Source organism: Lygodium microphyllum, chromosome 6 (genome assembly GCF_053477565.2).
Source record: "Lygodium microphyllum isolate KBCC chromosome 6, Lygodium_microphyllum_v1.1.10, whole genome shotgun sequence".
Taxonomy (NCBI): Eukaryota; Viridiplantae; Streptophyta; class Polypodiopsida; order Schizaeales; family Lygodiaceae; genus Lygodium; species Lygodium microphyllum.
Window position 1 is genome coordinate 53596500 of NC_141140.1, and position 27772 is coordinate 53624271.

General features: G+C 42.6%; 1 protein-coding gene across 1 annotated transcript; it reads left to right on the top strand.

Moving 5' to 3' along the window:
• LOC148034562 (excitatory amino acid transporter) lies at nucleotides 1–27062 on the top strand. Its single transcript, XM_087679509.1, has 3 exons — nucleotides 1–167; nucleotides 801–938; nucleotides 26807–27062. Exons 1-3 carry the CDS (start codon nucleotides 80–82, stop codon nucleotides 26830–26832), a joined length of 252 nt encoding a protein of 83 aa, XP_087535635.1. The 5' UTR covers nucleotides 1–79; the 3' UTR covers nucleotides 26833–27062.
• Nucleotides 27063–27772: the final 710 nt, after the last annotated feature.

The following is a 27772-nucleotide window of genomic DNA, read 5'->3' on the forward strand; positions in this document are numbered from 1 at the left end:
GCAAGGAGAAAGAGAGAGAGAGAGAGAGAGAGAGAGAGAGAGAGTGTGTGTGTGTGTGTGTGAGACAGCACAGAGATCCATGGGTATCGCGATGATATTTGGAGCTTCGTTCGGCCTGGCAACGCAGCTCCTGGCCAATGGCTTTCGCAAGCAACCTCTGATGAGACGTACGCCCTCCCCTTCCTCCTTTCCTTCTCTGTGTCCCTGTGTATTTTCGCTGCGGCGTCGCTCTTTTACTTTCGTTACGAGGAGATATTGTCTAATCGCGTTTCAAGGAAGCCAGCTATATTCATCTAATGGAGTCGAGGAATGTGGCCTCAATTTTACTGTCTAAGAGGCTGCTGGAACAAGCGATTCAGTATCAATGACGATGGCAATATGCCATATTTTTTGGCCCTAATGAAAGTGCCACGGTTTTGTATTATCGGAAAGAGTGTAGGGGTATTCCTACCTCTAGACATGGAAATGTATGATACATGAAAACCAACGTGGTTATCTCTTCAAAAGAACGTGACAATCAATACGGAGTAACGGCAATTATCCATGACATAATCGACACAGAGTAATCGTCTGTATTCATCTCAGAGACATATCAGAGCTTTTGTATCGAACATCGGCAAGTCACTGCATTCTGCAGGATTACACAATAAGATTATTTATGTTTTTTTACCTATCATGGCAAGAGTCTGTAAATTTGTCGTTTGTTTGGATTTCTTCGAGACACAAGTATTAGCGAGATTTAAATGTAATGCTTTCTATGTCTTTTGGACCTGAGTGCTCTAGTCCTTATATGGCTCCAGATCCATGGGAGCATGTTTTGTTGATGGGAATCGGCGCATATTTAGGAAATGCTCTTGCTGAATGGGAAGACAAGTTGAAGGCTGACATTGAAAAGAAGCAGGAGACAGCAATGGACACCAACAGGAGGAGATTCCGGGGTAAATTTTTTAAAAATAGTGCTTCCATTAAACTTCATTTTCTCGTTTTTAGTCACAAATGGTAATATCATAACAATTGCAATATTCTTGGGTGTTATCTTGAATCTTGCCATTTGTTCTGAAACCATGGCGCTTTAATCATGTGAGGACCAGCGGTCTCTGAGTTGCTGAACCTACTAGTTGATGCAATTCATACAGCCTAGATCATGCAGCTTCAAAAGACAAGGAAGTATTATCATAACGTAAACCTCAGCTGGAGTGTACTGTAATCTGTAGTAATGGCCCTAGTGGGCTGCTGGATACAACTGACTATTGGTGGAGAATGTGACATCTACCAGGGATAACAATGTACAAGGCTGAAGGGCTAGTTATAGAGGCTGGAAGTTTGTAATCATTTCATACTTGGTTGGACATCATAGTATTCCAGTCTTTTGACTTTTCTCTTCCAGTATTTTTGACACTTGGCTAGTGTCCTAACACTGTAGGGATCCTTTAGACTTATGGCCTAGTTTTGCCTATATATAATTACAGCTTCACAGAGGGCATTAGATAGAGTTCTAATGTGGAAGAAAGAATTGTAATGGATCTATTCAGCAAGAAATATAGCATCATTTTAGGCCATGACAATAGTATAACCTTTGAATGGTTCAACTGAGGAGATAGGCTAGGGTTTGCACTGAGATGTGTTTACGAAAGAGCTCTCTAGAAAGAAGTTCGAAGCTTTTCGCAAGGCTCTTGGCTTGATACCATTTGACACTACATGTATGAAAATGACTAAAATGCAATAACTTGGACAAACACACAAAATAATGTAGAAGAGAATTTGATGAAAGTGAATGAATGCTGAATGAATATGTCTACACAATGCTCAAAGGCAGAGCTGTCCAACTGCCAATGGCTGTGGTTGGAGCGGACTGAGGGAGGTGTAGGAGTGTGCCATCCATCGGAGACAGATCCAGAGTGCTGAAACCCCCAGTTAGAGCTGGGGGATAATGGAGAACTGGGCATACATAAAAAATGCAGATTGTAGAAGAGTATCGTAGCAATGTGTGTCATCCAAGTGTTGTGCAGCAGCAGGGCGACTGATTATGCCTGATATCGCATCTTTCCATGATGAGGATAAACACGACAGTAGCTGACATTAAAAATAAATGAGCTGATGGCTGAAATCTGCAAGACAAGGCATTGGGAGATGAAGCCTCCATGTGGTAGAACTTAGAAGAACAAGGCTCAAAGGAAGATAAGACCACAAAGGAACAACTAATTGAAATACAGTGTTAGTCCTTAATTGAAATATAAAGCCTAGCATGTAAGTACTAGAAAAAGACTAGAACCTATATAGAAGTGCTTCATCTTGAGATGCTTTGATACTAAGCAAAGACATGTAATGCATAGCTAATGGAAAATAATATAAAAAATAAATGAGTAACATAATAATGGAAAATGGAAGACAAATGAAAATCCTTAAGGTAAGTAGCCTAAAAGATAGAGTAGTCCATGGGCCCCTAAGAGTAAGAGTGAGTACTAGACTAGCCTAAGGATGTTGTAACCCAGCATACCCTAATCAGCTAGTTGGCAGTCTGTGTTTTCAGCACATCATTGTTCCGGGCCCTCTTGATCATCTTCCAGCCCTTGTGAGGCTCTGTTTTCACACCTGCATTAGCAGTCCAGCCCTTCGTCGTGGCATCATTTGGCACCTCCCACATTTGATACTATCCGTCTTTCGCTGCTGCACAGCAGACCCACAGATCCCCAAACAGGTGGAGGATAGAGAGAAAGCTGTGAATTGGATAAGAGACGAGAGAGGAAGCTGAAGAGAGAAAATTCACAGTTTCATTGCCAAAATTGGCTGAGATTCAATGCTGCCTTGCTGTGAATGCCTAACAACCAGCAGGTGAATCCAATCTGGGGCTCAAAGTGCTGTGGCCAATTGTTGCAAACTCTCCTATAGTTGTTGCTTGATCTCCAAGTGTTGCAAAATGCAGTCGCCAGCAACTGAGAAATGGTGTTCTCCAGCTGAGATTGACCCTTGAACTGCAGTCACCAGCAGCAAAGACCTCTTCCTTAGGTGTCAGCAGTCCCCGACTGATTTCTAGCTTGTCTCCCCCACCTCAAGCGCAAAACAGCCTTCCCACTCTTGAAGAAGGCCAAGAAATCAAAGTCATCTTTAGACTTTGATACAAGTTGTGCCTAGCGTGCATGGTGCACTCAATGTGTTAAGGCACACATGCAATGAGGTTGAGTGAAACTTGCTAAGATACCGCTGTTGGGTGTTGGAGCTTACGAAAGGTAGACAACATCTAAGGCAAATGGAACTCCATGGGGGGTGCATGAGAGAGAGAGAGAGAGAGAGAGAGAGAGAGAGAGAGAGAGAGAGAGAGAGAGAACTCTTGTAATGCTAATAAATTGATAATGATAAGCGATATGAAAGTACAAGAACAAGAGCCTCATCATATAGGCCTAGGGTTCCCCAAATCTTTGGCCCTTATTTAACGCTAGGTGCTCCAAAAGATGTTTGTACCTTTAATGTATACACTTACATACACAAGGTGTGTTCATTGTCATGAGGATATGAAATTTTAATGCTTTGTTTAGCTTTTGATTACAAGATAATCAAGTGTGCAAATGTGACTTTCACATATGAAGTGTAAGTTTAAATAAAGGCAAAAGTTATAATAAGTTATGTCTGATAGGTACTAAGTGGTACTTGGTGTTAAAACATAGCCTAGAATATTTAATTAGTCATTAGTGTCAGCGGTGACACTAGGGAATTAGCTAATGCCAATTCCATGATAATGAGTGCTCATGATTACTTAGGTGATAAATTGGCCTAGCCAATTTAATTGTTGGTTGGTTAGGTGAAATTTTTGAGTTGTAAATAATTATTAAATCAATTTAATACTGCTCGTTAATGTTGAAAATTATTTTGGAAGGTTGTCACTTGGCAAACTTGCCCCATGCAAGTGGGAAAAACGTTTTTGAGGCCAGAGAGAGAAGGAGAGATCTCTTGGGATGAGAGTGCCTCCTAAGTAGTTCCACAATGTATCGAGCTTAGATATCATTTTGTACTCATCAGCTATGTATTGTTTATTGTTTATTTTCCATTTAGTTAGTCATAGCATTAGATGATAACTATTTTGGGACTTGGGAAATTTCCTGACTTTTCAGATGTAACATTTTATAGCCGAGAGAGAGAGAGAGAGAGAGAGAGAGAGAGAGAGAGAGAGAGAGAGAGAGAGAGAGAGAGAGGTCTGACATTGCTATTGCAATAGTCGGCATGTCATTTTCAGCCAGCAAGAGACCCTCCGAGAGTTGGTGACATGCCAAAAAGAGACTACAACAATAGGTGGCAACAGTTTGAGGGTTATTTCTGCCAAGCAATATCATATTTAGGGTGTTCCATCAATGGAGACAGCTTTCATGGCTGTCTAGACAAGGCAATAGTTGAAATGGAAGTCTGAATTTTCTCTCTCTTTAGCATCCTTTGATCCTCAACCTATTCTCATTCTTTCTCCACAATTTGTTATAAAATTAGCCATTGATGGTAGAGGTTTTGACTAATCTTTGTTGTAAACCCTAACTTACAAGGGAAATTAGGGTTTAATGGTCACCTTGAGAAGCGTGCTTAGAAAATGAAGGCCTAGAGACTTGAATTTTAGTCACTAAAATTGGAGCAATTTTAGGAGTTTCAAGTGGCCATTCAACTAGCAAACATTTGGGGCTGAATTTCTCATCCAAGGAGTATAATTGAAAGCGAATCCCTAAGCAAACCAAGGGGCAAATTGATTTGAAGGCTTACTGATTATTTATGATAGCAAGAGACAATTAGAGAACAAGGGAGATTCAAGGAATCTCATTGTACTCCATCCAGATTGCAATTTAAGATAAAGTAATATCACAAGGGGTGCCAGTTTTAGGACCAACAAGCTGTCCATTGTCCAAGATTAAGTGGTATGATTTACATTTTCAGTTTATGTGAATTTTATGCTTGCTATAATTGTCAATTAATCAGGTCATTATCACCCTCTCTAAGAAGGAAGGTTGGCTTCACTCACACATGGAGGAAAATAACTAATATGAAGATGTCGATGAGGGTAAATTGTGATATCAAATGATATTGGGCAACGTCCACTTTCTGAAACTAGCTCGAGGATCAAGGCTATAGCAAGGGGGTGATTGTCACATAATTTAGGTAAATATTGTGAGGAGTTATGATTGGTCGTGTGTTATATTCATGCTTGTGAAGATATGCTAGGGTTTGTATTGAGGAAACACAGCATGTATGACCAAGATTGAAACACAAAGACTCAGACAGAGATGGTTGGAGACTTACATGTGCCATTTCTATCATTATGTACAGCATGTGTGGGATTCATGGTTACATTTGACTGAGTTTGCATATAATAACTCCTCTTATGCTAGCATTGGAGTTTCACCCTTTGAGACTATGTATGGCTACAAGATACCCTTATTCACAACTATTTTCAGTGAGAAGATTAACCCTCATGGAAAGGAGGAATTGCAAAGAATGCAGGTCCTTCTTTAACAATGCAAGATGAATATTAGAAAAGCTCAAGATCAGATGAAGGTGTATACTGATGAGAAGAGGCAACCTTTGGGGTTCCAGGAGGGAGAGTTAGTTCTTTTAAAGGTACCCAAGTCTCGATATTCTACTTTAAAAGATAGCTCTAGCAACAAACTTGCTCACATGTTTTATGGGCCCTACACGGTCTTGAAGCGTATTGGAGACTTGGCATATTGATCGGAACTTCCCTCTTCTCTAAGATTCATAATGTATTCTATTGGAGATTTGAAGGCTCCAATTCCTTTTGAAGACATCTAGATTGTTTATATGTTAGGGGCTTTCCTTTATGTCTTCTTTTCAACAATCAACTCTTCACTAGTTGATTCCTATTAAATCTTTTGTATAGCTGAAACCAGAGTAGTACTCTGTTTTATCCATTCCTCTTTGCCATTCTAACTTTGTTTTTGTAGGCAAAAACCTTTGGGCAAGGATGGATTGTAAGAAGCTGGGATTATAGGTTAGTGAGAGAGAGTTATTAATAATATCTTGTTATACTGACATAGGTATAAAAGGTGTGAGACCTGTAATTTTTGATATTTTTATCATAATACAATTACTGTCTTTCATTTCATCTGCTTGTACTCAGGTTTCGAGGCTCCTCTCTCTTTTTTCTATCTTTCTAGTATTTCTCTCTCCTCGTCATTCTTTCTTTCTCTCTCCTCTTTTCTCTCTCTTTTGCTCTTCTTTCTCTTACCTCTCAGTCCTCTCTTTGACATGTATAATAAACATAAAAATGAACTAAAACATAAACATTAACAATAACTGAACTAATCAAGTCAAGTTAATGCCATGGTCAATGACGATATTAAACATAACTCAGCTAATTATGTTAATTGAATTTAACATTCAAGAAGGACAATTAACATGAACGAATAACTTATGAAGTAATAAATGAAAAAGAAGTTCTAAAATCACCATTAATTTATATCAAAAGAGGGATGGAAAAGCATGTACCACACCATTCTCAGTTGGTGTGTTCGGATGGGAGTACTCCACCCGAATCCTGTGATCCCTGCAAAACTTAGAAAAGAGGTTAGAAGTAAACTTGCCGCTATGATTCGCTCATATGCCTCAGACTTGTTAGAGATTGGCATTCCCTGGATAGTTAGCTCCATTTGTGAGCAGTTTTTTGCAATCGCACGTAGCTGTACAGTCTGTAGGTGTGGCACATCAATAGGCAGGAGTGCCGTGTGGCAGCGCAGAGCTGATTGCCACATCAACTGGTTCAGTTGGACAGTTTCTTGCAGTCGGACAGTACAGTTGACAACATATTTTTCCTATTTTTTAGCAGGCTATTTATTGCATGTCATCAGCACACACTTTTGCAGTTTCTAATCTCTAGTTTATAGATTGCTGATCGTGGAGACTGCCCTTGGGGTTGCGCATTAGAACAAGGTTGAGGCAAGTGTGGGCGTGTGAGAAAGGAGCGAAGTTGTTGAAGCTGCTGTTGGTTTTTATTGTTTGAGAAGGAAGAAGGCTGCGCTTTGGGCCTTCAAGTGCAGATTTTACCTTTTCATCACCTCTGGCGGATGAAGGAGCAAGACGTGAGTGGTAAAGAGCCCTAGCTGGCTACATACACATAGTCAAAGGGGGTTGCTTTTTGTTTTGTGCAAGCATTGTAGGAGAAGATGTCTTCTGAGGTTGAGACAGAGTTTGAGGCAATCATTGATTGGAAGGTGCCCATGTTACTAGCTCTTCCATTAGATCAAAAGCTCAATGGCAAGAACTATTGTATTTGGCAGGTTATGGTGCTTGCCATCTTGGAGTTCTATGATTTGGCGGAGCTTGTTACGGAGGCTATCCATCGTCCTTCTTTGCGAGACGAGTTTAGATTCTCTTCAAGTGATAAGTTGGAGTTGGGCAAAGGCTCAGGCACATTGAGACAAACTAAATGCTTGCATCTACTCATTTTTATTTCTCTCATGTAGTAGAGTTGTGATCTCTCATATAGAGCATTTGACGGTGGCTTATGATATATGGTTGGAGCTTGATGAGATATATAATCGCATGATTGTCATGAAACAAGTTTCTTTGGAAGTACAGATGAGGACCATGAGTGTCAAACAAGTCATCTTCTATGCAAGAGCATATTAACAAGCTGAGGGAGCTTCAGATGCAGGTTATAAAACGGAGGGAAGTTGATTACTTCTTAAGACATGACGATAACTCTTCTTTCACAGTTACCGTCCCGTTTCAGTGGCTTTTATTCTGCCTTGATTGCCTTAGGGCAATCGGAGACTCTTTGTTGGGAGAAGTTGGTTCCTATGGTGTTGGACCAAGAGAAGCAGTTGATCAATGCTTCTAAGCCTGAGGCCTTGGTAGATCAATCCTCTCAGAAAAAGAGAAAGGACAAAAAGGAGGAGGAAAAATCAAAGAAGAACAAGGAAAAGAAGTCTACTTGTCACATTTGTGGCAAGACAGGTCATTGGAAGAAGAATTGCCTCGATAAGGAGAAGAAGAAAAAGAAGAAGGAGAAATCTTCCAAGGATTTTGGAGTAGTGGTTGCTCCCTCATCAGTTGCTTTTCTCCACTTGGAGGTGGTTAAGGCATTGACCTAGAAGGTCTCTGATGTTGCGTTGACGGCCCCATATACTCGGGAATGGATTGTTGACAGTGGTGCCTCATGGCACATGACTTCTTCTTCAACAAGTATTATTCATTTGCAGCCTTCGCATGGCCAGATTCTCATTGGTGATAGTTCTTCTATCCCTATTCAGGGATGGGGTAACATGCATCTTATTCCAGATGGGCAAGGCGGTGCCCATACAATCGAGGTGCTTTGTGTGTCGGCCTTGGGATACCATCTACTTTTGGTGTGCAAGATTTGTGTCCTCGGCCTCTTGGTCGAGTTTAATGTGGATTCCTTTGGGATTCTTGATCGTGGATCGAGACAAGTACTTGCTTTGGGTTATGAGGAGAATGTAGTCTACAAGTTGCAGTCTTCTTTTGCCTTGACTTCTCTTCTTCTTACTTCTCAAACATAGTCCGAGCTTTGGCAAGTGGACAACACCACGTACACCACCATTGTAGTCGGAGAACTACCCATGATGTGGTGTGACATGAAAGTTGAATCAAGTATCTAAGTGTGCATATCATCCTCAAAATCTGCAATCAAAGAAGCAAGAAGTACATCACCATCATTGTCATTATCATGAGTGACTACATTAACCTCTTCTATTTTCACATTGCTCTTTTTGACAGGCTGGTTGTCCTTGTTTTCAGCCTTGTTGGCTTCATTGTTTTTGTTTTTGCCCTTCTTTTTCTTTAGTTGAAAGCAATCCCTTTTGTAGTACCCCTTTTTGCCACAATGATGGCACTCCACATTCTTTCCACGCGATTTGCTGCGTGCTCTGTTTTCAGAACTACTCTTATGCTAAAATCTACCTCTAGTGTGTAATGCATTTGAAGACGACTTGTTTGCTGAGTTATTCTGCCTATTGAGTTCTTCCATAAGCACAAAGAACTCTCCACATCAGAGTATAAGAACTAAGCATTCGAATTACTCAAAGCTGTCTTGAAAGTATCCCAACTTTCAGGTAGAGTGCATAGCAAGAAGATAGCTTTGAACTCTTCATCAATATGAAAATCCAAAGCAATCAGCTGACTGAAAATTGAGTTAAACTCATTCAAATGTACAGACATGGCTGTACCCTCTTTCATGCGAAAGTCCATTAGTTTTTTCAGCCAATAAACCTTGCTGGCTGCACTTTTCTGAGCATGCTGAATTCAGCTTCTCAATGTTGAAGAGCAAGTTGTTTGACACTAAGAGCTCAATGGTAGAGCGAGCAAGCTCGTCCAAGCCATCCCACTCGTCTTGTTCCATGTTTGCTGGTTTGATTCCCTTTGTTTTGATGGGCTTTACATGCTTCTTCTGCACCAAGACATTGTAGCATTGTTTCCGCCGGATTGCAAAATTATGGGCACCCTCAAGCTTCTTAATGTGCAAAAGATTACTGCTGTCACTGTTTCCAGCCGTAATTTGCAGTCCCAAGTTGATTAACTAGTCACCAAAGGCAAGCCCAAATATGACACAAGTGACCACAGTGCACAAGAGTACTAGCTAGCAATGAAAATCCCAAGATTGCATAAATTTTCAGATCTACAAATGAATTTTCAGAAGTAAAAAATGTTTGCTGCACTCCTCAAGCAAATTTTGACAAAATTAGAGGCCAAGTCAAGAGTTACATGTGAAATCCCCAAAATTTCACTGCAATTTCTGCTCCAAAGGCATTCCTGAGCACAAATTTGACAATGTGGGTCAAAAGCCCCAAATTTTTTGAGGAAAATTTGTTCAAAATTGCATCCATTCAAGTGCCCAAGTGCATATACCAAGCAATTCTTACACAAATTGATGAAATTCTGCAAAAGCCCCAAATTTTTTGGGTCCGGTGTGCACAAATTTCACTGAAATGTGACAAACCCCAAAATTTCATTTGCAATTGTGTACTAATTTCGCAATTTCTGAGTCAGATTGTCCACTTTTGCATTGAAATCACCAAATCTGAGAAAAGCCCCAAATTTTTGGGTCAAAATTTCATGTTGTGCTTGTGCGTGTTAATGCCCGGCAAAGGAACGACAGAAAATTAAGGAAATATTTTGAAGAGAAAAAAAAAGGGACGAGCTTGTCTTGGCATTGACTAGGGCCTGTCGGTTTTGACGCCTGGTGACACGCAATACGTTTGCTGCCTGCTGACCATCTGGTCTTTGACCTTGCGGCACTGCGCTTGCAACCTGTCGTGTCACACTGACCTTGCGGCGCTTGTAACTTGTCGTCGCACTTGCGTGTTGAGCCCGTCTTCGACTTGTCTATCGCACATGCCTATCGAGCTTGCTTGCGACTTGTTTGTTCCATGCCTTGATTGGCCTAAACTTGTTTGTTGCACACCTTGACTATCACTCTTCACCTCAGGCGTGCCATCTTATGCCAGTTACCTTACGCCCATCACCCGCTCTGATACCAATGTGTGGTTGTGGTGTTTGTGCGTGAGTTGAGCTGAGAGTGAAGGTGCAGAGAGTTGAGAGCACTAGAGTGAGAGAGTAAGCACGACACAATTGGTAATAAATGTACCACATTTTAGGTTTTGAATATATATAAAGTACAAAGTGTAAGGGTGCGTTCACACCCGAACACGGTAAAAGGCACGGTGAGCCTTTATTCCCAACAGCTTGTATTTCATGGTAATTGTGGATGATTATAGCAGGACGACATGGTCCTATTTCTTGAAGTTGAAGTTAGAGGCTTTCTCCAACTTTACGCATTAGTTGCTCTCTGAGGAGAACCGATTGGGCCAAAAATTGAAGACCTTATGATCAGAGAAGGGCAGAAAATTTGTTTCTAATGAGCTTACTCGTTTTTGTGCAGATTGCGGTCTCCACTAGGAGTTTGCCAACACAAACTCTCCTTAAGAGAATGGCATATTGGAGCGGAAGAATTGTAGTGTGATCAAGATGGCCTGTACCATGATGGAGCATCGACATACATATTAGTGTCTATGGGCTAAGGCTGTGGCTTTTGTTGTCCACATTCTTAATTGATCCCCTACTTCTATTGTTGTTGGTATGACCCCTTATGAGGCATATTTTGAGTCTAAGCAATATGCTTTTTATTTCAGGGTTTTTGGGTGTGATGCCTATATTCACTTCTCGTAAACCTAGCGCGGCAAATTTGAAGCGGCTTTCAAAAGATAGGTGTTTGTGGGCTATAGCTCATAGTCTCAAGGTTACCGATTGAATGATCTCGTTAAGCGGGATGTCTACACGAGCCGTTATGTTTGGTTCGTGGAAGTTCTAACCTCAGAGGAAAGTGAGGAACACCCCATTCTAGGAGATCCTAGTGATAGCTGGTGGGCGCCAATAATTGTCCCTTTAGAGCTTGTGCCTCTTGAGGATTCTTCTTTGAATGAGGAGCTTAGTTCTCAGCCATCGGACTCCCCAATTGAGCCCAAGTAGTTAGTGGACCCTCTAGAGACTTTAGTAGATGGAGAGCGACAAGGAGAGATCCGACCTTCTCCTCGTTGGGCACGTGACACTCTTCATGACATAGGGATTGAGGGGGTCCTTGAGAAGTGGTAGCCATAAGATGGCCCGCTGCGCTTTGGGAGAAACTAGGCACACCACACTGAGCTTATGTACACTAGTCATTGTTTGATGACTTGTGCCATGTAGGATCGGGAGCCCATCTCTGTGAAGGAGGCTTTAGAGCATGATCATTGGCAGAGAGCGATGGAGTAGGAGTTGGAGTCGATTGAGAGGAATGACACTTGGTACCTTGTGTCGAAGTCTTCTCATAAGAAGATCATTGGAGTCAAATGGGTCTTTATGACCAGGTACCGCAATGATGGCACGTTATACAAGCACAAGGCTTGCCGTGTTGCTAAAGGTTTTGCATAGTTTCCAGGCATTGATTTCCATGATACTTTTGCCCCTACAACTTGGATGGCTACTATTCGTGCAGTTCTTGCCTTGGCTAGCCAGAGGAGATGGCTGGTCTATTAGCTGGATGTGAAGTCTGTCTTCTTGAATGGGGAGTTGGAGGAGGAGATCTATGTTGAGCAGCCTCGAGGCTCCAGACTTCATAAGAAGATTGAGATGGACATGGGCCTTCTTCATTTCTTTTTAGGTCATGAGATCTATCAGACTCCAAGGGGGATCTTCATTTCCTAGCAGTTATATGTGCATGAGCTCTTGACTATGTGTGAGATGGAGGGATGCAAGTCTATTACGTTACAGGGAGTCGGTTGGCTCCTTGATCTGGCTTCTCAATACTTGTGTTGGCTTATGTTATGTTGTAGGTGTGTCTAGCCGGGTTCATGAGTGAACCCAAGATGGTGCATTGGTAGGTTGCTCAAAGAATTTTGAGGTTCCTTCAGGGGACCCTTGATCTTGGAATCTATTATCTAGTAGGTATAGGTGATGCAAACTTGGTACTTATGGGATGGAGTGATTTAGATTGGGCTTGCGATGTGGATCATCAAAGGTCTACGAAAGGTTATTGCTTTACCTTGGGTGCCAGTGCTATTTCATGGAGCAGCAAGAAGCAACCCATGGTTGCCCTATCTTTGACTAAGGCCGAGTATCGGGTGGCATCTTCTACCACATGTGAGACAGTGTGGCTTCGCAGGCTATTGGAGGAGCTTGGCTGCTCGCAAATTGGTCCTATTGTTCTTCAGTGCGACAATGAGAGTTGTATTGTCTTGGCTTGGAACCCTATGTTCCATGCTCAGATGAAGCACATTGAGATCCAGTACCATTTCATTCGAGAGAAGATTCTAGATGAGACTATTGCCTTGGTCTACTGCAAGACAGAGGACAATCTTGCAGACTTGTTTATGAAGGGACTTCCTCAAGCTTTACTTCGACAGCACTCTAGATCCCTTAGCCTTTTGCCCTTCCATGATCTGAGAGGGGGTGTTAGAGATTGGCATTCCTTGGACAGGCAGTTTTATTTGTGAGCAATTTTCTACAGTCGCATGTAGCTGTATAGTCCACAAGTGTGCCACATTAGCAGGCAAGAGTACAACGTGGCAGCATAGAGCTGATCCCCACATCAGTTGGTCCAGTCGGACAGTTTCTTGGAGTGGGACAGTACAGTTGGTTGCGTTAAATGCAGTCAACAATATATTTTTCCTATTTTTTGCTAGGCTATTTATTGCTTGTCTTCAGCACACACTTCTACAGTTTTTGATCTTAGATTTCCAGATTGTTGATTGTGGAGACTGCCCTCAGGGTCCACAAAGTGTGAGATCTACGAGGTGGAGACATATGCAGACATACACTTTGTGCACGTGCACATATTTGCTTCCTTATATAGCATTCTTCATTGCAGATTTTCTGTGTTTCACTCACTCTCTCTCTCTCTCTCTCTCTCTCTCTCTCGGTTTACTCTCTGTCTTGGTCATACACTTCCGCATTGCTTCACTTTGATAGGACCTTGGAAGTTGTTTGTGTTTCCACAAAAACCTTCCACTCGTAGAAGCGGGAGTATGCATCGCTCTTGTACTCCAAAAAATAAGGCCACACATAACGATTGAAGTCATAAACAATCAACATTAAATACTTGGCCTTCCCAAGGGAGGCCGTGCCCCCTCAAGCGGAGAAGAAACTTGCCGTGTGGCAACTTGGGGATGTGGTTGTTGATGTTGCTTGCCCCACAAGTAGCTAGGGCAAAGGGTGTGAATAGGAGGGAAATCAAGAAGGCCCTCCACCGTCTTCCTCCTAGAAGCCCGTAGTATCACATCCATATTCAAATGACCATAACAAGCATGCCAAAGCAACCCAAGCTTGTGGAAAGACCTTGTGGCTAAAGTTGTGAGCATGTAAAGTCTATCTTCCTGTGTACCGGTCCAAAGAGCCGCTCCCATAGACTTGTCCTCCATAGTCATTGCATCTCCGGTGAAGACCACACACATACCTAGTTGGATAAGACCAGAAACAGATAAGAGGTGGAAGCCCAGCTCTGAAACATAAAGAACTTTGGCGGAAGAAGACTGTTTGTATGGTAATAAAGGAACGGTCCCCACTCCTTGAACTTGAACCATAGAGTTGTCACCAATGGTGACGGTGCCCCTTTTGGATCACAAATCTTGAAGCCAATCTTGTTGGTAGGTCATATGAGAAGAAGCGCCACTATCCACGAGCCAAGGCTTCTCTTGGCAAGAAGTAAGAGCCGAATCCTTCTCAACAAGCATATGCACAACGACAAACTCTATCATAGCGGGGGGTCGCCTTCAAATCCTTCGAATCCTTCTCCTTTGGCTTCAAATGGGGGTATTTCTGTCAACACTTCTCCTCGGGATGAGTGCCCTTTCCACAATGTGGGCACTTGGGTTTCTTCTCCTTTGAATCCTTCTTGTCCTCTTTCTTTTTCTCCTTGGCATTCTCCTTTTGCTGTTGCTTCTTCCCTCCTCCTGTACTTGCTATAAATGCCTTGGTGGAGCCAAAACCACTGGAGGCCACCTCTTTGAGTTGCTCGTCATGCTCCAAGACAAGCGGTGAAAGCTCCTCCCATAAAAGTCTCTCGCAGGTCCTCGAGGTGATAACACTGGTGCAGAAGACATCAAACTGGGGAGAGGGCAGCTAAGTCGAAAGTGTTGGGAATAAAGGGCCATCGTGCCTTTTAAATGTTCACAGGTGTGAACACACCCTTAGCACATTGTATTTTCATACATATATCTATCTAAAAACCTAAAGTGGTACACTCGTCATTGTACCGAAAAACGTGTTCACTCTCTACTCTGCTCACTCGCACTCTCTGTCTCTCTCACTACGCGTAAGGTCTGTCTGCCTTGATCTCCGTGCCTAACCTTACCCCTATAAATTGGTAACAGAGCTGGCAAGAGGCAGTCGACAAGAGTCAACAGACATGTCACGATAGGCAGCATTTGACGTGAGCGATAGTCGTCAAGCCTTGCAGCAGTCGCCAGTCCACGCAACAGTTGATGAGCAGTAGCAAGCGTCAGAGAGGTAGCAGCGGGGCTCACGGAGGGGGCCAGCGGGCAGCGACCAGAACAGGGAGCAGGCATGGTAACGTGGCAGTGCTGACCGTCAGGTGACAGCTGCACGTCAGTGGGCGACTGCACGACAGGCACGACGACTGCAGCGGGCGTTGACGAGCTCGACCAGCCGGCGGGCGTGACTGTCAGGCGATGCTTGGTGGGTCAACGGACCCGTCAGAACTTCTCAAAAAATTTTCATTTCTTTTTTGAAAATTGCTTATACCCACTGACGGGGTTTCGTGCGCGCAAGCACAATATCTCAGATCTGTGCAAAACTGTCTCAGAAATTTGGGGCTTTTCTCGAATCTGGGGATATCAACAAAGAATTGGACAATCTGACTCAGATATTGCAAAGTCGGTGCACATTTGCTCGGGAATTTTGGGGCTTTTCACATTTTAGTGAAATTCTTTCAATTTCACTGAAATTAGTGCACGTAGGACTTGGAAAATTTGGGGATTTGTCCAGATTTGGTGCGAGCAAGATGCAACAGTGATATTTGTCTCAGAAATTGCAGGAATTTGTGACATTTTGTCCCCGACATTTGGGGCTTTTCATGTACATGCACAAATTGGGCTGAAATTGATCCAATTTCTCGACATTGAGGCACATTGGACCCCGTGCAATTTGGGGCTTTTGCGATTTGGGCAAAATTTGTGCAGCACTTGGTCATTTTATGTACATGCAGGTTGAATTCCACGCAATTTGGACGTCAACACTTGGTAAAATTTGGGGGTTTTGCTGAAATTGCTTTATTTTGGCAAAACTGGACAGTCCTATGCATGACAAAGGAAATGCAGATGTGTGTTTGACACTTTGAGCACTAAATTTTGGGGCTTTTGACCATTCCTGTCGAATTTTATGCCCGTGGGTACATGTACAACAGCAATTGCAGCTGAAATTTTGGGATTTCTCATGTAATTTGATGCGCATGCCCTTTGGAACAGCTGTAATCAGTTGGATAATGCTGTAGCACTTGGTTTGGTGCTTCTGAAAACTGAATTACAGATCTGAAATCTGTACTTCTGCGTGGTCATTTATTGCTGATTGGTACTTGTTTGTACCTTGGTCACTTGGGTGACAGTTTGGGCCTGCATTTATTGATTTTTTGGTCACATTTGGGCTGAAAACCATGGCTGGCAGCAATGACAGCAGTAATTTGATGCATATAAAGAAGCTTGGAGGCGCACATAATTTTGCAGTGTGGCAAAAACAATGCTACAATATCGTGTTACAAAAGAAGTAGGCAAAGTTGATCAAAACTAAAGGAGCAAAGCCTGCGGACATGGATCAGGACGATTGGGATTTGAATGAGCTTGCACGCTCAACCATAGAGCTATCGATTTCTGATGCCTTGCTCTTCAACATTGAAGGTTTGGATTCTATATATGCTATATGGACTAGACTGGAAGAATTGTATGCACAGAAGAGTGCTGCAAGTAAAGTGTATTGGCTGAAAAAGCTTATGGATTTGCGTATGAAAGAAGGTACAACAATGTCTATTCGAGTGAGTTTAACTCCATTTTCAGCCAGCTGGTTGCCTTGAAGTTCATGATTGATGAGGAATTTAAGGCTACTTTCTTGCTTTGCACTCTACCAGAGAGTTGGGATACATTCAGGACTGCTATGAGCAATTCTAATGTGATTCTTTTGTATGCTGATGTAGAGAGTGCTCTACTTATGGAAGAGATGAATCGGCAGAACAATGCATCCAGTAAGTCTTCCAGTGCTTTGCATATTAGGGGCAGATCACAGCAAAAGGGCAAATATGATGGCAAGGGATGCAGTAAATCACGTGGCAAAGATGTTGAATGCCATCATTGTAGCAAGAAGGGTCACTTTAAACGTGACTGCTACAAATGGAAGAAAGAGAAAGGTAGTCACTCATGACAGTGACAGTGGGAGTGATGTACTCTTTGTCTCTTCACATTTTGGTACACATGCTCTACTTGCAGATACAAATGATGACATGCATACTTGGATTCTTGATTCAGGGGCTTCCTTTCATGTCACCCCTCATCGTGAGTGGTTTTCCGCCTAAACAGGGGGTCGACATGGTGTTGTCCATCTTGGGGACAACTATGCATGTGAGATTGCAGGTGTTGGCAGTGTGTAGTTACAGTTTCAGCATGGCTCTGTCTTTACACTTCAGCATGTACGGCATGTATCTCAGCTCAAGAAGAGCTTGATTAGCACAGGGCAGCTAGATGATGATGGTTTTCATACCACCTTTGGTGATGGAAAATGGAAGATCTGTAAGGGATCTAGGGTTATTGCCAGAGGTTGCAAGAGTGATACGTTGTATCTACTTCATGTATCTAGTGTGCATGACCATGTTGTTGCCGTGACCGAGCAGGCAAGTGTTTCTTTGTGGCATGGCCGGTTGGGACACATGAGTCAAACAGGAATGAAAGTGCTTTCTTGTTTGGGTTACTTGCCTTGTCTTCGTTATACTGATTTTGAGCATTGTGATCATTGCATTTATGGCAAATATGCACAAATGTCTCACAAAAAGTCTCTTTCTTTGAAATCTTCTCCTCTAGAGTTAGTACATTCGGATGTATGTCAAATGCCAGGATTATCTTTAGGGGAAAGAAATATTTGGTCACCTTGTCGATGATGCTACATGGAAAGTATGGGTTTACCCTATTCGTAGCAAGGATGAAGTGCTTGACAAGTTTAAAAAATTCTTGGCACTGGCTGAAAATCAGACAGATAAGATACTTAAGTGTCTTTGCTCTGACAATGGTGGGAAATATGTGTCCAAAGCTTTTCAGGCATTTTGTGACAGCAAAGAGATAAAGAGGGAGCTCACTGCCCCTCATAATCCACCCCAAAATGAAGTTGCAAAGCGTATGAATCGGACCATATAGGATAAGGTCTGTACGATGCTGTCTCATGTTGCATTATCCCATGGTTTTTGGGTAGAGGCTGTTATGACAGCCGTTCACTTGATTAATCGGTCACCAAACAGGTCTTTGGGGGGGGGGGGAGGGGGGAGTTCCCCAAGAAGCGTGGTCGGGCAAGCCACCTTCATATGCTCATCTAAAAGTGTTTGGCTGCGAGGTTTTTGTGCACATTCGTAAAGAAAAACGCAGCAAACTTGAGCCAAAGTCCTGTAAATGCATTTTCCTAGGATATGGTGACGAGGGTGAAATGGGGTATAAATTGTGGGATCCCGAGAAAAGGAAAATAGTACGCAGCAATGATGTTATCTTCCAGGAAGATCGCATGCACAAACAGCCCGAAAAGACTGAGGAGATCCGTAGGGTTGTATTCCGGGAAGAAATACCTTTTGGATAGCAAAATGTGCCCGCTGTACAACAGCAAATACCTGCCGTAAATAAACCTGTAAATGCAGGAAATGATCAGCCAGCTATTGCCCATGAAAATGAGCCATTACATGTGCAGGAACAGCCAACACAACAAGCTGTTAATGCTGATTTGCAGGCTGAAATGCCAGGACAGCATGCTGAAAATGGAAATTTACAGGAACAGCCAGCAAACAATGACCATCGGGTTAGGAGATCGTCTAGAGCTACTAGACAACCTGACAGATTTGTTCCTGGTGCAATTAATGTGGTTGAGTATGTCATGTTAACAGAGTGTGGTGAACCATCTTGCTTCAAGGAAGCAATGGACAGACATGACAACAAGAAATGGTATAAAGCCATGCTATCAGAGATGGAATCTCTTGAAAAAAATGGCACTTGGGACTTGGTGCAGTTGCCTAAAGGGCAGAAAACCCTTCCATGCAAATGGGTTTACAAGATGAAGGTCGCTTCTGGTTCCTCACCCAAGTACAAAGCAAGATTGGTTGTAAAGGGGTACAAGCAGGAGCATGGAATTGACTTTGATGAGATTTTCTCTCCTATAGTCAAGATGACTACATTGAGAACCATTTGGGTTTGGTTGCAGTTGAGGATATGGAGCTCATACAGATGGATGTAAAGACTGTGTTTTTACATGGTGATCTGCATGAAGACATATATATGAAGCAGCTTGAAGGGTTCGTTGAACAAGGGAAAGAAAAAATGGTATGTAAACTCAAAAGGAGTTTGTATGGGCTGAAACAAGTACCAAGAGAATGGTATCATAAGTTTGATACATTCATGCAGTCCCAAGGCTTTCATAGAAGTCAAGTGGATCACTGCTTGTACACCAAGAAGGCAGTAGATGACAGCCTAATTATCTTGGTTTTGTATGTAGATGACATGCTGATTGCTGGCAGGGATACTCATGCCTTGGATTCACTGAAGCAAAGTCTTCATGGTAGCTTTGACATGAAGGATCTTGGTGATGCAAATCACATTCTTGGTATGCGAATACTCAGAGATAGATCGAAAGGCTTACTCTATCTATCTCAGTAGGAGTATATCTCCAAAGTTTTGCAGCGTTTCAATATGGAGGGGGGGAAAACAATTGGGGTTCCATTGCCTCCATATGTGAAACTCAATGTAGAGGATAACCCTATATTTGATGATGAGAAGGCTGAAATGGCCAAGATACCATATGTTTTAGTTGTTGGCAGTTTGATGTATGCTATGGTTGCTACACGTCCTGACATTGCTTTTGCAGTGGGAGTGGTTAGTAGATACATGGCAACCCCTGGCAAGAAGCATTGGAATGCAGTGAAAGGTATTATGAGATACCTCAAAGGCACAAAGGAGTTGTGCATCTGCTTTGGAAAGTAGAAGGCATCTGTTGTTGGCTTTACAGATGCAGACTATATTGGTCATGCAGATTCCAGGAAGTCTACTTCTGGGTATGTGTTTACTTTCACAGGAGAAGGAGTCTCTTGGATCTCCAGGCTACAAAAGTGTGTTGCATTGTCTACTACACAGGCAGAGTATGTAGCTGCCACTGAGGCATGCAAGGAGGCTTTATGGCTTTCACGTCTGGTGGGAGAGCTTGGCATCACAGAGTTACCTGTTATCCATTGTGATAGTTAGAGTGCTATCATGCTAGCACAGAATCCTGTCTTTCATACAAAGACAAAGCACATATAGGTGAAGTACCACTTCATTAGAGATGTACTTGGCAACAAGAGCACGGAGCTTGTCAAAGTGTATATAGATGATAACCCTACAAACATTCTCACGAAGGGTCTTCCAGTAAAGCGGTTTGCTCATTGCCGACAGATGATGGGAGTTGGATAGATATATTTATTTCAACTTTGTATATACTTAGACTTAGCTGATTCTTTTCTCCTCTTAAGGCATATTGCCTTTATGTGGGAGGTTGTTGGGAATAAAGGGCCATCGTGCCTTTTATATGTGCACGGGTGTGAACATACCCTTAGCACATTGTACTTTCATACATATATCTATCTAAAAACCTAAAGTGGAACACTCGTCATTGTACCGAAAAACGTGTTTACTCTCTACTCTACTCACTCGCACTCTCTGTCTCTCTCACTGCGCGTAAGGTTTGTCTGCCTCAATCTTCGTGCCTAAAGAGAGTCATCAAGACTGAGCATTTGTAGCTTCTTCTCAAGGGAGATCTTGTGGGCAAACATCTTGTGCCAATACAAAGACGCAAGTTCGCTCATCACTTCCGTTGTAGTCTTCAACCTGCAAACATGCACAAGAACAAAGTCCTATAGACTCATAAAGAGAGAAAATCTGGCTCGAGAATTGAGCTGATCCCATAAGGCAATACGGTCCATAGAAAGCCCATCAGTTGGATCCTCCTTGGGATGGGGAATAGGTGAAGAAATGAGCTCCCAAAGATCAAAGGTATTGAGTATACACTCCACCTTGTAGGACCACAAAGAATAGTTGGAACCATCCAATTTGTCTTCTTTGGGTATAGAAGGGAGGATAGGCACTTTAATAGAGGGTATCAAGGAAGGCATCTTCACTTCAAATGGGGGTTGTTGTGATAGATGAGTAGAAGGATGGGTTCGAGGAGACTCCTCCCATCATTGATGATCACGAAACTCCCGATAATCATGTCTTTGCCACGTCTCTGCTCAAATGAGTGATGTGAGATAAGCTCCTCGTTCGAGTCATCAAAGCCTTGAATCTAATAAGATATCTTCCAAATCTACAATCACCCTGAAAGCTGCAACACAAGACAAGGAATGGAATGTGCCGATTGCACCCAAAGATTGTCGCATGAGGAAGAGAGAGGAAAAGTTGCCACCACCTCACCAAATGATATCGCCACCTCTTGAATGATGTCGCCTCCTCTTGTACGGTGACGTTTGCAGCAAAATGCAAAATTTGGCACCAAAAAGTTGATGCCTTCTCTACTGAATGCTGCCATTGCAGCAAACACAAGGGTTAAAAACTGTCTTTGATGGTTTGGGATTCTCCTTTGTAAAGGATCTCACCTCCATGCTCTTGGTTAGGCTCAATACCATGTGAGAGTGCGCAATGGAAGAAGAAACATGAGCACACACAGAGAGAGAGAGAGAGAGAGAGAGAGAGAGAGAGAGAGAGAGAGATGAAGGAAGAAATATTGCAATGACTAAAGAGGAATGCTGAATACAATGATGAGGACTAATTAGTCCTTGCACGCAGCCCAGAGCGTTAGTGAGGCACCAGATCAGGCTGAGATGATGAGGGCAGCACCAATGACGGAGAGTGGCGGAGAGGAGTGTGTTGAAGATAACCTGTAGAAGAAGTAGTGAGAGAGTGATCAATGAGGTGGCTATAAATAGCCAACACCCTCCACATCTAGCCGATTGCAATAAATGCCCAAAAATGATTGCATTTAATGCACTCTGACTATTGTAAAAAAAAGGGAAAAATAATGACAAAAATAACCAGCAATCGTGGAGCAGTTTGACATTGACTAGAGGTGGAAACCTCTTAATAGACTAGGGAAATGCACAAGAAATGTGCATAAAATGGGAGAAATGCACACTAAATTGACTTTGATAGGAGCTCCCATGTCTTTGTCAAACTTTGATAGGAAATCACAATCTGGAGATGATAGACTGACATGGCTAAAGCAGGCAGGCTAACAGAAGCAAGCTCGACAAGCTTGGTATACCAATTGATGCCTTCTTACTCAGCCAAGGGTTCATTAACAGCCCATTAGAGTCTACTCTTTATGTATGCAAAGAAGGGGAATCCTTACTTGTCATTTGTCTTTGTGTGGATGATCTTCTGCTCATAGGGACACATGGTCGTCAAATTTCAGCATTTAAGAAAAATTTGCAACAAACCTTTGATATGTCAAATTGGGGGCCTTTGCATTATTATTTAGGCATTCAGTTTCTTCATGATACTAGAGGCAGTGGATTGTCACAGTCCAGATATATTGGTAAACTCCTTGAGAGGTTTGGCCTCCAGGATTGCAAACTAGTAAGCACACCAATGGAGATTGGACTTAAGTTGTCTTTGCATGATGATAGTGATATGTTTGATATTCATACATATGCTCCAACAGTTGGATGCCTAATTTATTTATGTAACAAGGCCAGATATTCAGTTTGCCGTTTCAGCCTTGAGCAGATATATGCACAACCCACACATTTCACATTGGTAAGCTGTGAAGCATGTTTTCTGTTACTTGCAGGGCACTAGGATCCTTGGATTGCTTTATGCAAAGGGGAGGCTGTTGCAGTTACATGCTTACAATGATTCCGATTGGGTTGGAGATTTTGATTCTCGTCACTCTACAAGTGGAAATTGTTTCTTTCTTAGCTGTTCTTGCATTTCTTGGCTTAGCAAGAAACAATCCATTGTTGCCACATTGTCTTGTGAAGCTGAATACAAGGTAGCCTTCACTACTTGGCAGTCAGTTGTATTATCATCTTCCCTCCTTCTTTGGCAGGTGCACACTTTGACTCCGTCATCTTCCTCCGTCTTCGGTGCTGCCGTCTGATCTAGTGCCCTCACTGACGCTTCGGGCTGCGTGCAGGGATTGATCAGTCCATTTCAGTGTATTCAGCATTCATTTCAGTTAGTGCAGATTTTCTTCCTTCATTTTCTGCTCTCTCTCTCTCTCTCTCTCTCTCTCTCTCCCTCTGTGTTCGTGTTTCTTCTTCCGTTGCGCACTCTCACATGGTATCATCGCCTAATTGAGAGCACAGAGGAGAGCTTCCATTGTAGAGGAGGACACCATCAAGTGTAGCCTTTCTTCCCTCCTTTCCAGCCCTTGGCGGTGCTGTCCAAGCTGAAACGCAGCCTTCTATACCTGCGTTTTGTTGTTTTGCAGCATCAAGAGGAGTAGGCGACAGTTTTCTAGGTGTTTGCAGCCTGCGTTTGCATCAAACGCAGCCAATAGGAGGTGGTCAACATCAGCAGAGGAGAAGGCGTCATCATCTGGAGGATAGGCGACAGTTTTTTTCTCCAGGCGGCAGCATTTTCTCTCTCCTCTTGCAGGCGACAGCATCTTTTGGGTCTTTTCTGACATAGGTGGCTCCATCTTGACTGTCTGTTGGTTGAAGATTGTTTGGTGATTGTAGATATATACGAAGATGTCTTATCACCAGTTCTTTGCTGATTCAGAGGATGAGGTCTCTATTCCTTCCTCTGAGAGACCGAGAGACTTTCGTGCTAGTTCACGTGACGACCGGAGGTCACCTAGCCCATTTGACCGAGATCCCTCTATTCCCCGTTCTCTCCATGTTTCACAGAAGGCTCGTTCTGCTGGCCTTCATATGCCTTCTATGGCACCCTCTATACAGGTGCCCGTACTCCCTTCTTTGCCCAGAGAAGACCGGCTTGATGGTTCCAACTACTCGCTTTGGTCGTGTAAGGTGGAGTGTATCCTTGATACCTTCGATCTTTGGGAGTTTGTTACCCACCCTATTTCCGTCCAGTAGAGGATCCCACCGTTGGATCATCGATGGATCGTGCGGCCTTATGGGATCGGCTCAACTCACGAGCTCGATCTTCAGAAGACTTTTGCCAATCAGATTACTCTCGAGAAGAAGTTACGGATGCTCGTTGTTGATGATTCTTCTTCCATGAAGGATCATATCAACAGGTTGGAGGACATGAGGGATGAGCTGGCGTCCCTTGACAGGATGATCTCTTCCAAGGATATGACCATGATTCTTTTGACTCAGCTGCCATCTCCCCGTTTTGATGTCTTCTACACTAGCCTTCTTACATCGAGGACCCGTGAGAAGCTTCTATGGGAGGAGCTTGCCCCGCTTGTTTTGGAGCATGACGAGCGCGCCAAAGAGGTAGCCAGTGGATCCACCTCCATCAAAGCTTTTGTTGCAGGTTCGAGAAGGGGGACACAAAAGAAAGGGAAGTCAGAGGCTAAAAGACAGGAGAGTTCTTCTGGTTCTAACTCCGACTCGGAGAAGCCTAAAGGCCCAATCTTCATCGACGGACTTCATCGACCTTGGCATTCTTCTTGCCACCCCAGGATCCATTTCTCCCTTGGCCTTCCGCCACATCCAAGATCTGAGAGGGGGTGTTAGCAGTCATGTTTGTCATGCCTTGTCATCTCCTGCTTGTGAGCCTCAGTCTGAGTCAGACGAGGACTTTAGGAGCTCTGACTTGTCTATCACTTGTTTTGATGGAGGAGGTAGCTCATTCTAGAGCACTCAGTTTATGCATTTCAGTGCATTTTCTCCTCCAGTCGGGATTTTATGTGCATTTCCCGGGGCAGTTTCTGCATTCTTCAGCCTGCCTCACCTACCAGACATTGTCCACCCTTTCCGGGATTTTTCTGAGCATTCCTGGCATTTTTACCAGCATTAAATGCTGGTCGGATCAGCATTAAATGCTGGACGGACATACTTATGGCCTCAAATTTCAGGTCGGCCAGTTTTTGGGTTTTTTGGCTATTTATAGCCATTTCCCACTTGGCAGTCAGTTGTATTATCATCTTCCCTCCTTTGGCAGGTGCACACTCCGACTCCGTCATCTTCCTCTATCTTCGGTGCTGCCGTCGGATCTGGTGCCCTCATTGACGCTTCGGGCTGCGTGCAGGGACTAATCAGTCCATTTCAGTGTATTCAGCATTCATTTCAGTTAGTGCAGATTTTCTTCCTTAATTTTCTGCTCTCTCTCTCTCTCCCTCTGTGTTTGTGTTTCTTCTTCCGTTGCGCACTGTCACAACTGCATCTATCTTGGAGTACCAAGCACTTGAGCCTAATTTCAAGCCATACAAGGCTTTATTCAGCTTGCAAACCTTGTGCTCTTGGCCTTGCACAACAAAGCTTGGAGGTTGTGCAACATATGCATACGTGCTGAATTTTCATTGTTGGATACCTATGGAAGAGATCTCATCATGCTTTGATAGTCAGTGCACTTACTTCCACTATACAGAATGCAGAGCTATGGCATGCTTGGTATGGACACACGAGTTTTGGCAGTCTCATGATTCTTCAGATGTGTTAGATGGTTGATGCTCAGATTTTGTACAAAGTACTTGACAAACGAAGAGCATGATCAAGCTCTCTATCTCTGACAATGCATTTGTCATCTTCAAAGATGACTTGAGGGGGTGTTGGACAATGGTTCGTGATGGTGTCACATGGTCCTTTAGACCCTTTATGGATACTTTTGGGTGTTTTCATCTTTCATAAATTTTGAACCTCTTTCTTTGAAAAACCAGAGGATATTGGTGTTCTTGAAGTATGTGTACTCCTTAAAAAAACCATAGCATGTTTCTTCTTCAAGCTCAATAGATACTTTGAACATTGGTGTGCGTCACCATACTTCCCAAGTAAGCAATCATTGATGAATTGTTTGCTATTGTTCATGGTACTGTTTGTGATGACTATGTTCGAGTCAGTGCGAGACATTAGAAGCTCTGTATGTTTGGTCCAACTTTGATCACAGCCATTGTCACTGTTCACTTTTTTGGCCTGTCCACTTTGGGTGTCAGATACTAGTTGAGTCCTGGACACTAATTGATGTCACACCTGCACTAGGATAGATTGTTAGTTGGGTTATTCTAGTTGCCAGGGTTTTCTGAAAAGGGAGAAATGTGTCATAGGTATCCTATGAGGTTCGTGAAATGTTAGAAGCATGTAGGTTTCATATGAGCTTGTGAAAATGTTAGAAGTCTGTTTCATTTGATATGTCAAAAACTGTGATTTTTTGTACACATAGAATATGACTTATGTAACATAGCAAACACATACTGATCATGATTCATGATTTAATCCAATACAAATGAACATAACACCAATTTTTGCATGCTTCATGGTCCATTATCCATGATGAACGTCAACTCTAAATATGTAAGAGATGGATAACATATTAGATGATGCAGCTCACAATAATATCTAGTACCAGAATGAATACTGGTCGAAGATACAACATGTAACTGTTGTTTTAGTGAAATGTTAGAAGCATATAGGTTTCATATGAGCTTGTGAAATGTTAGAAGTCTGTTTCATTTGATATGTCAAACTGTGATTTTTTGTACACATAGAATATGACTTATGTAACGTAGCAAACACTTACTGATCATGATTCATGATTTAATCCAATACAAATGAACATAACACCAATTTTTGCATGCTTCATGGTCCATTATCCATGATGAACGTCAACTCTAAATATGTAAGAGATGGATAACATATTAGATGATGCAGCTCACAATAATATCTAGTGCCAGAATGAATACTGGTCGAAGATACAACATGTAACTGTTGTTTTAGAAGGATGATTACCTTATTACATATATTTGAGCAGACTGGAGCTTTATTTTCTGGTAGCCCCTGATATGTCTCTCATTTCTTACCAGTTGGAGTTTGATTTTATACAATTTAGATGTTGGACCAAGACTTTTGTTTTTCTGATTATCAATGTTTTCTTATTTTTCTCTTGTATCCAAAAAATTGAGGGGGTTGGGTTGTCTGCAGGGACTGTCAGAGCTCTCCCAGAGTAGCTTGGCAACATCTGATTTTTATGCTCAAAGTCCAATAACGTCCCAGAAATTAGTGATACTCAGTTTCAGAGTAAATCAGTTCTCAGAATACTCTCTCTGTGCCCTGGACTTGTAGTGAGTACATGCCTGGTAGTCCAGGCATGGAAGTTTGAAATTTAGTACTGCCAAAGTCAATCACATACAGACATTCTTAGTTGATTTTCTAATAAAGAAGTACTGAATTGAGTTGAGCTAACTTTATAGTAGATGATATGCGGTTTTGGACAGGAGGAAACTCTAATTATATCATGGGGTTCTTATCAGCAGAGTCAGTATGCTAATAGAATGTGTATCAAGGGCGTCTAGCCATTTGTCCTCTTTGATTTGTAAAGTCCATCAATGGGACATCATAGCTACTTACGAATGTTTAATAATCGTGCTGGGACTCTGAGCGTTTAGTTGAGCATGCATTAATTTGGGGGTTGCCTTGCGAGGGCAGGATGTAAAGAAAAATAAAGAAGCCACAAAGGGGTTTGGGTGGGGGGGACTATTGGTCCTACGAGATTAAATGAAGGTAAAAATGTTCTCATGGAATGCCTTCTATCGAGAAGGAAAATAGTTCATAATGCACCGAATGTATCGAAGAGGCAAGTATTATGTGTACATCCTCCTTAAAAGATCCCATGTAAAGGGTTAGCCGCTTTAGAAGGCACCTCATAGTGTTATAGATAAGACAATGCTTATCCATGCTACTCAAGGAGGCAGTGAACTCCCTGTAGACCTCGGAGAATACATCACCACAACCCTTACCCTAGCTTGTCTCTCAAAATGGATGGAGTTTCCATGCACCCATATCCTGTGAATAACTGCAGCCCTTACAACATTCCATATTCTCCTAGTCTCATCATCCAAAGTAGCTCTATCCTTGTATAAAGCTTATTTCCGTGTGAACTAGCATGGA